This window comes from Schistocerca serialis, chromosome 1 (genome assembly GCF_023864345.2).
Source record: "Schistocerca serialis cubense isolate TAMUIC-IGC-003099 chromosome 1, iqSchSeri2.2, whole genome shotgun sequence".
In the NCBI taxonomy this organism is placed as follows: domain Eukaryota; kingdom Metazoa; phylum Arthropoda; class Insecta; order Orthoptera; family Acrididae; genus Schistocerca; species Schistocerca serialis.
Genome location: NC_064638.1, coordinates 432,737,495 through 432,751,066, shown reverse-complemented (window position 1 = coordinate 432,751,066; position 13,572 = coordinate 432,737,495). Strand labels below are relative to the sequence as shown.

At 44.7% G+C, this 13,572-nt stretch overlaps 1 protein-coding gene across 1 annotated transcript in view; it reads left to right on the top strand.

Annotated features, from left to right (window-relative positions):
• The window catches only part of LOC126481620 (synaptotagmin-14), a 602,337-nt gene that overhangs the window by 481,293 nt on the left and 107,472 nt on the right, over nt 1-13,572 (top strand). The window contains exon 3 of the mRNA XM_050105545.1: nt 8,851-8,964. Coding sequence (XP_049961502.1) covers nt 8,851-8,964 — 114 coding nt within the window. The remainder of the gene's footprint in view (nt 1-8,850; nt 8,965-13,572) is intronic.

Below are 13,572 nucleotides of genomic sequence, written 5' to 3'. Positions count from 1 at the left end.
GTGTCTCCAGGATACTTAGGGTCTTGCTATGGCAAAGAGTGTTTACGTTAAGTTTCACCCTGAGGTCCACGTTAGCTAGTTTGTTGTTCAGATAAATGTACATATTTCAGTTTTACTTGTACTGAGTTAATGTCGTCTGGCAAGACAGCTTAAACGCGAGAAACAGACCACGTTTTATCAGTGGTCTTGGTACAGAAAGAATCCAGCAAGCTAGATCACGAAGTAAGCTTAGTAAAAGTGTTATTCGTGTTGGAATGCGAAGTAAGAGACTTATGAGGCGTACTTCCAACAAAGGCGGCCCTGCAACGCCGAATAAAGCAGTAGGTTCGAGGGCATCGTGAACCTTTCAGCTTCGACAGCCTCGGCAGCAGCAAAGACTAAGTACAGAGAAGGCGCTTGCGGCAATGCGAAGTTGGCAGCACGAGTGGAGAGCCGTGCCCGCTCAGCGGCATTCGTGGCCACGCTAGCAAACCTCATCCTGCAGCAGTGTGCACACTCGGCATTTAGTACAGCGCTTCCCGGTGCGTGCATAGACACATGAGAATCTTAGTTCTGCGCAGCGTACGTAACATAAATTACAGGACAATTCACTAAAAAATCCCACTTTCTGAAGATTATAAGTATCAGACATTACAAAGAATGCAAATATTCCTTAGTCTATAAAGAAACAATTATTTTAACGGTCTCTTTGAACAATATTATCGGTCAATTACCATCCATAATTGATCACACACTTTTGAAGCCATTCACAGGAGCTACCCGAAACTTAAAATATTTTTCTTTACTACACAGTCCCAGTTATCTTTACGCGTGGCCGCTTTCGTCCGTCTCAAATGGCTATCTTCAGATCCAGTCGCCGCACAGGAGTGACAACACGTGGTCCTTCAGCACAGCAACTATCTGAAGACGGCTATGACTGTCGGAAAAGTACAAGTAATTCTCTACTTTAACAGTCACAGCGTCCCCAGACTGTAAAACCAATGCCGCAATTTGTAGTATTTATGACTCTACGGGTCATCGCGGGCAGAATGGCGTCTTCGTCTGGCTGTATTTGTTTCCTTAACCGTCCAGTAGTATCAGCGTGACTGTCGTCGACATTAGTTACAAGGAATCTGCAAGGGAAAAAAATTACACAGAATCGTGATAGGTCATTAGATTGGTAAAACTTAGATACCACACAACCAGTTCGATGACTGGTGAGCATTTCTCACAAAATCGTGTGTGAGTAATGAAAAGTGAGCGTAGAGGCCCCGTTGTATTGAAAGGAATGGTTGTCCGTCTTCGATCACAGTATAAACTTTATGTTATGTGTCCGCCTGCGTAGCTGAGACAAAATGAGTAATGTATGAATAACTGAATATTAATATTGCAATCAGTTGTATTCTGGCCACGATACAGTTTATTTGAATGTTTTGGACTGCTGAAAGTTTTGTAATACGTGGCACCATTTTGTACTCCGTGGTGACAAACAAGCTAAAGTGACAATTTTTTAATAGTGGTAAAGTGTTTGCCTGCCATGCAGCGGTCCCGGGTACGATTCGAGACCGGGTTGTAGATTTTCTCCGCTGGAGGACTGGGTCTTATGTTGTTCTTCTCATCCTTTCGTCACCATGACTGGCGCCCAACTCGCCCAATGTGGCGTCGACTGAAATAAGACTTGCAACTTGGCGGCCGAACTTTCGCGGTTGGAGCCTCCCGGCCATCAATGCCACAATATCATTTCATTTCATTTCTTAGGTCATGTAGTAGTGTATTCAGATCTGAAGATACAGCTAATACCCAAAAAAACTCCAGCGAGATTCTGCTATGTCGGACCAGGCAAGATACGCAAAGGAACCTTTTTTTATATAAAAAAAATAAAGTTTACATCATACAGTGTGGTTGTATTCCAAAGACCGACTGTAGCATTCTTGTCAAATCGATCACAGATACAAATGACAGTAGCATTAACGCCGTGAAGATGTTGTGTTGATGCCCTCAGCGTTTCAACGTTCCCATTTATCCTAATAATCCGATGTCTCTAATCCATGTCGCCTAGGATTTTTTTACCAGTATTGTTCTTACGACTTGTTACATAACTGGGAGCTATACACCATTCGTTGTAGATACGTCGGGTAGTCGACACTGATACACGAACAAATCGGCCAACTGCATTCACAGTGCGGTTGCAGGCACGTCGAAACACGGTAGCTACTTTATATCAACCCGTTGCGCTTCCTCGTCGACCCACCTCATTTCGCTAATTGTATGCAACCGACTGGAACATACACTACCTGATCATAAGTATCCGGACACCCTTATGTAATGTGGGACTGACCTCCAGCTGTCATGAGAGGCAAGCCCACGAGTATACATGGAAGATGCTACATTGTGTTGTCAGTAGAGAAGCAGAATATACTGGTCAGGAAACTCACAGTCAGTGACTTTGAATGTGAACCAGTCATTGGATATCACCTGAGTAATAAACCCATCAGGGACATTTTTACATTTCTAAGGCCACCGAAGTTAACTGTTGGTGACGGGCGGCCGCTGTGGCCGAGCGGTTCTAGACGCTTCAATCCGGACCCGCGCTGCTGCTACGGTCGCAGGTTCGAATCCTGCTTCGGGTATGGATGTGTGTCATGTCCTTAGGTTAGTTAGGTTTAAGTAGTTCTACGTCTAGGGGACTGATGACCTCAGATGTTAAGTCCCATAGTGCTTAGAGCCATTTCAACCATTTGTTGGTGATGTGACTGAGGAGTGCAAGTGCAAAGGAACAACCACATCTAAACCAAGACCAGTGATACCTCACGTACTGACGAACAGGACCATCGACCATTGCGGAGGGTGGTTGTAGAACATCGGATGAAATCAGCGGAAGGAATCACCTGTGAGTTCCAAAGTTCTACATGCAGTCCAGCTGGTACAATCACAGCGCGTATGAGGGTAAATAGAATGGGATACAATCGTTGAACAGCTCTTCGTAAGCGGCACATTTCTCAAAGCTAGCGACGCTTGATGCGGCGTAAGGGCGGCGCCACTGGGCAGTGGATGACTCGAAACGAGTGGTCTGGAATGATGAATCGCGCTATATCTTGTGGCAATCCGATGGAAGGCTTTGGGTTGGCGAATCCCTGGAGAACGTTACCTGCCGTCATGCGTAGCGCCTACAGTGAAGTACAGAGGTACCTTGGTACGGGGTTTTTTCGTGGTTAGGGTGTGGTTCTCTTACTGCGCTTAACAAAACGGTAAATGCATTGGGATATGAACACATTTTACAACATCGTGTGCTGCATAGAGTACAGAAAGAGTTCGGATTGCTTGCATGAGCATGACAGTGCACCCTGTCATAAGGCACCATCTGTGAGGCAATGGTTTGTGGATAATAAGATTCCTGCAAAAGATTGGCCAACGCAGAATCGCGACACGAACCCAGTGGAACATCTTACATGAGTTAAAATGTCAACTTCGCTCCGGATCCCAGTGTCCAACAGCAGTGCCTTGTCTGGGTTAGACTCCTGAGAAAGAATGGGTTGCCATACCTCTACAGACATTCAGACGTCTACACCTACATCTACATGTACAGGGTGATCCATCGATAGTCACTGGGCCAAATATCTCACGAAATAAACATCAAACGAAAAAACTACAAAGAACGAAATTCTTCTAGCTTGAAGGGGAAAACCAGATGGCGCTATGGTTGGCCCGCTAGATGGCGCTGCCGTAGGTCAAACGGATATCAACTGCGTTTTTTAAAATAGGAACCCCCATTATTTATTACATATTCGTGTGGTACGTAAAGAAATATGAATGTTTTGGTTGGACCGCTTTTTTCGCTTTGTGATAGATGGCGCTGTAATAGTCACAGACGTATAAGCACGTGGTATCACGTAACATTCAGCCAGTGCGGACGGTATTTGCTTCGTGATACATTACCCGTGTTAAAACGGACCGTTTTCCAATTGCGGAAAATTTCGATATCGCGTTGATGAATGGCTATTGTGATCAAAATTCCCAACGGGCGTGTGCTATGTATGCTGCTCGGTATCCTGGACGACATCATCCAAGTGTCCGGACCGTTCGCCGGGTAGTTAGGTTATTTAAGGAAACAGGAAGTGTTCAGCCACCTGTGAAACGTCAACCACGACCTGCAACAAATGATGATGCCCAAGTAGGTGTTCTAGCAGCTGTCGCGGCTAATCCGCACATCAGTAGCAGACAAATTGCGCGAGAATCGAGAATCTCAAAAACGCCGGTGTTGAGAATGCTACATCAACATCGATTGCACCCGTACCATATTTCTATGCACCAGGAATTGCATGGCGACGACTTTGAACGTCGTGTACAGTTTTGCCACTGGGCACAAGAGAAATTACGGGACGATGACAGATTTTTTGCACGCGTGCTAGTTAGCGATGAAGCGTCATTCACCAACAGCGGTAACGTAAACCGGCACAATATGCACTATTGGGCAACGGAAAATCCGCGATGGCTGCGACAAGTGGAACATCAGCGACCTTGGCGTGTTAATGTATATTGCGGCATTATGGGAGGAAGGATAATTGGTCCCGATTTTATCGATGGCAATCTAAATGTTGCAATGTATGCTGATTTCCTACGTAATGTTCTACCGATGTTATTACAAGATGTTTCACTGCATGACAGAATGGCGATGTACTTCCAACATGATGGATGTCTGGCACATAGCTCGCGTGCGGTTGAAGCGGTATTGAATAGCGTATTTCATGGCAGATGGATTGGTCGTCGAAGCACCATACCATTACCCGCACGTTCCCGGATCTGACGTCCCCGGATTTCTTTCTGTGGGGAAAGTTGAAGGATATTTGCTATCGTGGTCCACCGACAACGCCTGACAACATGCGTCAGCGCTTTGTCAATGCATATGCGAACATTACGGAAGGCGAACTACTCGCTGTTGAGAGGAATGTCGTTACACGTATTGCCAAATGCATTGAGGCTGACGGACGTCATTTCGAGCATTTATTGCATTAATGTGGTATTTACAGGTAATCACGCTGTAATAGCATGCGCCTTCTCAGAAATGATAAGTTCACAAAGGTGTATGTATTACATTGGAACAACCGAAATAAAATGTTCAAACGTATCTACGTTCTGTATTTTAATTTAAAAAACCTACCTGTTACCAACTGTTCGTCTAAAACTGTAGGCCATATGTTTGTGACTATTACAGCGCCATCTATCACAAAGCGAAAAAAGTGGTCCAACTAAAACATTCATATTTCTTTACGTACTACACGAATATGTAATAAAAAATGGGGGTTCCTATTTAAAAAAAAACGCAGTTGATATCCGTTTGACCTACGGCGGCGCCATCTAGCGGGCCACCCATAGCGCCATCTGGTTTCCCCCTTCAAGCTAGACGAATTTCGTTCTTTGTAGTTTTTTCGTTTGATGCTTAATTCGTGAGATATTTGGCCCGGTCACGATCAATGGACCACCCGCAATCCACTTCACGGCGTGTGGCGGAAGGTACCCAGTACCACTACTAGCCATTTCCTTTCCTATTCCACTCATAAATACACTCCTGGAAATGGAAAAAAGAACACATTGACACCGGTGTGTCAGACCCACCATACTTGCTCCGGACACTGCGAGAGGGCTGTACAAGCAATGATCACACGCACGGCACAGCGGACACACCAGGAACCGCGGTGTTGGCCGTCGAATGGCGCTAGCTGCGCAGCATTTGTGCACCGCCGCCGTCAGTGTCAGCCAGTTTGCCGTGGCATACGGAGCTCCATCGCAGTCTTTAACACTGGTAGCATGCTGCGACAGCGTGGACGTGAACCGTATGTGCAGTTGACGGACTTTGAGCGAGGGCGTATAGTGGGCATGCGGGAGGCCGGGTGGACGTACCGCCGAATTGCTCAACACGTGGGGCGTGAGGTCTCCACAGTACATCGATGTTGTCGCCAGTGGTCGGCGGAAGGTGCACGTGCCCGTCGACCTGGGACCGGACCGCAGCGACGCACGGATGCACGCCAAGACCGTAGGATCCTACGCAGTGCCGTAGGGGACCGCACCGCCACTTCCCAGCAAATTAGGGACACTGTTGCTCCTGGGGTATCGGCGAGGACCATTCGCAACCGTCTCCATGAAGCTGGGCTACGGTCCCGCACACCGTTAGGCCGTCTTCCGCTCACGCCCCAACATCGTGCAGCCCGCCTCCAGTGGTGTCGCGACAGGCGTGAATGGAGGGACGAATGGAGACGTGTCATCTTCAGCGATGAGAGTCGCTTCTGCCTTGGTGCCAATGATGATCGTATGCGTGTTTGGCGCCGTGCAGGTGAGCGCCACAATCAGGACTGCATACGACCGAGGCACACAGGGCCAACACCCGGCATCATGGTGTGGGGAGCGATCTCCTACACTGGCCGTACACCACTGGTGATCGTCGAGGGGACACTGAATAGTGCACGGTACATCCAAACCGTCATCGAACCCATCGTTCTACCATTCCTAGACCGGCAAGGGAACTTGCTGTTCCAACAGGACAATGTACGTCCGCATGTATCCCGTGCCACCCAACGTGCTCTAGAAGGTGTAAGTCAACTACCCTGGCCAGCAAGATCTCCGGATCTGTCCCCCATTGAGCATGTTTGGGACTGGATGAAGCGTCGTCTCACGCGGTCTGCACGTCCAGCACGAACGCTGGTCCAACTGAGGCGCCAGGTGGAAATGGCATGGCAAGCCGTTCCACAGGACTACATCCAGCATCTCTACGATCGTCTCCATGGGAGAATAGCAGCCTGCATTGCTGCGAAAGGTGGATATACACTGTACTAGTGCCGACATTGTGCATGCTCTGTTGCCTGTGTCTATGTGCCTGTGGTTCTGTCAGTGTGATCATGTGATGTATCTGACCCCAGGAATGTGTCAATAAAGTTTCCCCTTCCTGGGACAATGAATTCACGGTGTTCTTATTTCAATTTCCAGGAGTGTAGAACGAGGGAAAACGACTATCTACATGCCTCCGTATGAGCCCTAACTTCTCGTATCTTATCTTCGTGGTCCCTACGCGCAACATAGGCTGGAGACAACAGAACGGTTCTGCAATCAGTTCAAGTGGCGGTTCTCGGAATTTTCTCGATAGTGTTCTTCGGAAAGAACATCGCCTTCCCTCCAGGGATTCCGATTTGAGTTCCTGAAGCATCTGCGTAATACCTGCGCGTTGTTCGAACCTACCTGTAACAAATCTAGCAACGTGTCTCTCAATTTCTGCGATGTCTTCCTTTAATCCGACCTGGTACGGTGCCCAAATACTCGAGCAATACTCAAGAATAGGTCGCATTAGCGTCCTATATGCGGTCTCCTTTACAAATGAAGCACACTTTTCTAGAATTATCCCGATAAACTGGAGTCGATCATTTGCCTTTCCTACCACAATGCTCACATGCTCATTCCATTTAATATCGCTTTGATGCGTTACGCACAGATATTAAAACGACGTGATGTGTCAAGCAGGACACTACTAATGCTGTACCCGAACATTACGGGTTTGTTTCTCCTTCTCATCCACATTAACTTAAATTTTTCTGTGTACAGACTCACCCCATATTAATGTCCAATTACTGGTTTGCACGCACATTAAATCGGATGGTGTACAAAGCACTTCACTGCCGCGACTACCGCCATCGGTGGTGGGTCACGTGATCGCGTGGTAGTACCAGTTCTACACGATCTTTGATTAGGTTAGATTAGTACTTGTTCCATAGATCATGAAAACGACACTTCGTAATGATGTGGAACGTGTCAGGTTAATAAAAGGTGTCTGTGCAAGATATTACATTACACAAAATATTACATGACAATTAATATTTTCAATTTTTTTGTTGGGAGGTGGAGAAATTACCCACTTACTATATCCAAAAATTCAGCTAATAAGTAGAAGGAGTTGCCATTCAGAAATTCTTTTAATTTACTTTTAAATGCTAAATGGCTATCTGTCAGACTTTTGATGCTATTAGGTAAGTAACCAAAGACTTTTCCGGCAGCATAATTTACCCCCTTCTGAACCAAAGTTAGATTTAACCTTGAGCAGTGAAGATCATTCTTTCTCCTAGTGTCGTAGCCGTGTACACTGCTATTGCTTTTGAATTCGTTCGGATTGTTAATAACAAATTTCATCAGTGAATACATATATATATTGTGAGGCTACAGTGAAGATCCCTAGCTCTTTAAATAAGTGTCTGCAGGATGATCTTGGATGAGCTCCAGCAATTATTTTGATTACACGCTTTTGTGCAATTATCACTCTTTTACCCAATGATGAGTTACCCCAGAATATGATGCCATAAGAAAGCAGAGAATGAAAATTGGAGTGGTGAGCTATTTACTCAGATGTATATCGCCAAAATTTGCAATGACCCTAATAGCATAAGTAGTTGAACTCAAACGTTTCAGCAGATCCTCAGTGTGTTTTTTCCAGTTCAACCCCTCATCAATGTATACACCTAGAAATTTTGAATATTCTACCTTAGATACCGATTTCTGATCGAAGCCTATATTTATTAATGGGGTCATTCCATTTACTGTGTGGAACTGTATATACAGTGTTTTGTCAAAGTTTAATGATAGCCCATTTGCAGATAACCACTTAATGATTTTCTGAAAAACATCGTTTACAATTTCATCAGTTAATTCTTGTCTGTTGGGTGTGATAGCTATACTTGTATCATCGGCAAAAAGTAGCAGCTTTGCATCTTCGTGAATATAGAATGGTAAGTCATTAATATGGCGCTCCAAAGCGACCAGTGCGCTCTTTGGAAGGGAGTCTAACATTTTGTCCGGCGAACTTAGAGTGATGGTGCGTGTTTCTGTGCTTTGCAGGGAAGGCGTACTCGTACGAGGAGCCGGAGTCGAGCTCGGACAGCGAGGAGGACGTGCTGCGGCGGCTGCAGCGCTCCGCCAGCCTCCACTCCGTCGTGCACGGCGCCTCCTCACGTGAGTACACCCACTCCCACCTCCTGCTGCGGACCTACCTACTAGCACTGCCGATATTTTCAAAAATAAATACAACATATCGATATTTAAAGAAATGCCATTATCGGCCCTCAATATATCTGAAAATATTAACATTATATCGATATATCGAGGGAAAAAATATCGACGTACCGGCCAAAAGAAATATCGGCTGTACGTTGTAAATAAACTTCCAGTCTGAGAGATGTGCAAGTATTGATTTGTTATTAGATATTTATACATTAACAAGCTAGCAGCCTGCATATCTCCATTAGAGCAAGAACTGAAAGGAAAACGATGCACGTTCACGCTTGGCGATAACCACATTGCGAACAGTTTCGCAGGAGAGTTTCTGTGAAGTTTGGAAGGTAGGAGACGTGGAACTGCCGGAAGTAAAGCTGTGAGGACGGGGGGTGAGTCGTGCTTGGGTAGCTCAGATGGTAGAGCACTTGCCCACGAAAGGCAAAGGTCCCGAGTTCGAGTCTCGGTCCGGCACACAGTTTTAATCTGCCAGGAAGTTTCAATGGTGACTGTATGTTAGTGACGTAATAAAAGGTGTCCAATGGGACCGTCGTTCGGTTTCGTCGCGTATCGGATTTGTCTCGAACACTTCATGTCGACTTCCCTGCTTTCCATTTCTGCAAACGCCAGCGAACTAGCAGTCGTAATATCAAAATTGCGTGGTGAAGAATGTTGCAATCTCTGTTGGTAGAGCCGAGCGCAGTTTACGTCAGCATTTCCCCTCACATGTCTCCGACCACCGAAAATACCAATCTTGTCATTTAGATTTTTGTTCATCGGTTCCGACAACTGTTTCTGAACAATGCCGATGTGAAGAAATAGCAACTGGTGTGCTACTAGGGGCGTTTGAAAAGTCCGTGCAAAAATACAAACTACTTTTGTGTTTGGTGTAAGCCTTTTTTATTTTTCGACATAGTCTCATTTTAGACTTATACACTTCATCCAACTCTGTTCTAATTTGTTGATCCCTTCCGAATAATAGGAATTGTCCAAGTCTGCAATATAGCTATCAGTTCCTGTAATCATCTCCTCGTTTGAATAAAATCATTGTCCCACCAGCCATTTCTTCAAATTGGGGAACAAATAGAAGTCCGAGGGAGCCAAATCTGGAGAATAAGGGGGATGTGAAACGAGTTAGAACCCTATTTTCATTAATTTTGCGACCACAACTGCTGAGGTGTGTGCTGGTGCGTTGTCGTGATGGAAAAGGACTTTTTTGCGGTCCAGTCGTCGGCGTTTTTCTTGCAGCCCGGTTTTCAAACGGTCCAATAACGATGAATAATATGCACCTGTAATAGTTTTACCATTTTACAGATAGTCGATGCGGATTATCCTTCGCGAATCCCAAAAGACGGTTGCCATAACCTTTCCTACCGAAGGAATGGCCTTCGCCTTTTTTGGTACAGATTCTTCCTTGGTAACCCATTGTTTAGATTGTTGTTTGGTCTCAGGAGTATAGTAATGTATCCATGTTTCATGCGCAGTGACGAAACTATGCTTAAAGTCCTGTAGACTCTTCCTGAACAACTGCAAACCATCCTTACAACACTTCACACGAATCCGTTTCTGGTCAAGCATGGGCAATCATGGAATCTATCTTCCCGATAGCTTTCTCATGTCCAAATGTTTAAGCAAAATTTTATGTACACGTTCATTGGAGATGCCCAGAGGACTAGCAATGTCACACACCTTAACTCTTCTGTTATCCATCACCATATCATGGATTTTATCAATGATTTCTGGAGTCGTGACCTCCACAGGGCGTCCAGAACGTCAGCATCACTTGTGTCCATATGGACACTCCGAAAATTTTGAAACCACTTATAAACTGTTCTAATCGAAGGTGCAGAGTCACCCTAATGTTTATCAAGCTTCTCTTTAGTCTCCTGAGGCGTTTTGCCTTTCATAAAGTAATGTTTAATCACCACACGAAATTCTTTTTCGTTCATTTTCTGACAATCGCTCGACTTCCTTGATTCACACGAATGCTAAACACAAAGAAATAGACCAATATGGCTGAAACTTGGTGTGCGTTCTTTCCAAACATGCTACTAACTAAACATGACCTCGATACGCGCCGGTGGTGCTATCTCTCGGACTTTGCACGGACTTTCCAAACGCCCCTCGTATTTTTTCACATCGGAAATCATGTTATTCCATTAACACCTCCACTACCCAGTGCTACTTCTTTGTGCCATCTAGACTTGCTGGACGTGATGAAAGCTCAAAAAGTAGTAAGATCCCTTCATACAATGAAAGTAAAACGATTTTACACTACAATTTCAAAAGAACAGTTTCAAATATTTACAGAAAATTTCGAAAAAATATATATAAAATAAAACTATCGGCTCTCTATATTGCCTTTTGACATCGATATATCGGTGAAAAGTTTATCGCAGTTGTATATCGATATTTTTTGGAAAAATGTCGATATATCGGTATTTTACCTACAACCCTACTAAGTACGCTCACGCGGAGTTTAGCGTGCGTACCGCACAAAGCAAACAGTCTGATAGATCGCCTAGTCTCGTAGCCAATGCTACATACGGCTTTTTAGGATTCCATACCACAAAAGGTAAAACCGGAACCCTTATAGGATCACTTTGTTTTCCGTCTGCTTGTCTGTCTGTCTGCCGACTGTTCAAAACCCTTTTTCCCACAGATAGGGAGACGTATTAAGATGAAATTCATGTCATATATTGAGGTCTACGGTCCCTTGGCGATGTAAAATGTGAAGCATCTAAGTCAATCAAAAGATACGACCAATTGTGTCACGTGTTTTGATACTCTCAAAACTCAGTCATCAAAACCTGCAGGATACTGCCCGTTGACCTAGAGTCATGAAATCTGCTAAGAAGCAAGGTTTAACACTATTCCCAATGGAAAAAAATCCGAAAATTGTGGATCTGTAGTTATATCTCAAGAAGAAAATTGTCGTTTGTTATCAGGCTGCCTATCCGTCGTCCATTTGTTAAGGCCCCTTTCTCTCAGGAACAGGTGGACATATTAAACTAAAATATGTGCCACATACTAAGGTCTATAGTCACTTGACGATGTAATAAATGTAAACATATAAGTCAATGAAACCAAAAGTTACGGTCATTTACGTCACATATTTTGATCCCAGCAAGCTCACTTATCAAAACCCATACGGTACTTCCCGTTGGCCTAGAATCAAGTTATTTGGCAAGAAGTAATGTTTCACGGTACAGATAAAGGAACAAATCCGAAATTGTTAATTTTTAATTATGCCAGTCGAAAAACCTTTTTTTGTCGTTTGTTATCCGACTGTCTTTCTGTACGTCCGTGCGCTCATACGACTTTTTCTCAGGAAAGGGTAGGCGTATCAAGTTGAAATTTGTGTCACGTAGTAAGGCCTATCGTCCCTTGGCAGTACGATTAACAGTAGCATCTAAGTCAAAGCAGTCAAAAGATACGGTCACGTATGCCACATATTTTGATACGCGCAAAGTCACTCATTACAGATCTATAGGGAACTTTCGCTTGGCATAGAATCACGAAATTTGGAAAGAAGTAACGTTTCACAGTGCAAGTAAAGGGAAAGAAACGAAAATTATTAATCTGTAATTATATCAGACGTTTATCCGACATCAAACTTAAAATGTTCTCAAAAGACTTGGAATCCCTGGGACCGATATCTTGAAGTATTAATGTCAGTCAAAAATCGTCGAAGTCCTCGATTCCAGAAAAGGACGAACTGTCTGAATAAACAATTAAGTTCGTACGGTGCCCTCGCGCAGGAGTCTTACTCGCCCCTGGCCAATGTTTTGGGCCTTATGATGTCGTTCGACTTCATGGCGCCTGGACATCATGTAGCTGACTTTTACAGGGTGAAATGAACCAAGTGATGTGCGTGTTAAGAAGGGGGGTGGTGGGGTGATGCGCAGAGGCAAGGAGCGTTGTACCATGTGGCCCTCCAGCCTATGATGTCATTCTGCCACGTCTGTCTGTAGCTTTCGCTTCGTGGTGCACGTAAGACATTTAGCTTTCATTTTCATTTTAGTTTCTGAATGCTGAAGGTACTCAGTCACTGTAGTGAGCTTTATGTGAGGCATGAAGAAAAAATGGCAATTATTAGCTTATGAAGCGACAGCGATAGTTTACCGAACATGTAAATTTATCCAGCGAGAGTCACAAGCATAAACAGTTGTCCAATGTGGCACTAATCTAGCGTCGCCAGTTACTATGATAGGCAACGGCTGGAAGGGTGTGGCGTGAGACAGACACAGAGAGACATCCCAGTGGCGACACCGTAGAGTATGCTCTGTCCCTCCATGTACACAGGAAGGCAAATATTCAGAGATATGAGAGGAACCATCATTGGAAGCAAAAGAGTCTTGCGAAGATGCGCTCTAAACTACGTATTTTAGGAGCTATGAGCACCCCTTCATCTTCGGTACTGTGAAACAGATCTCTTCTACTGCAAGCTGTTTGCTTTACATGTTTTGAGAGGTAGAGGTATGAACCAGAACACAAAGTAATGTCCCGTAAACATGGACCTTAAAGTGAACGTGTTAAAAGCTATGAACACTTGCTCAGCTTCGCTAC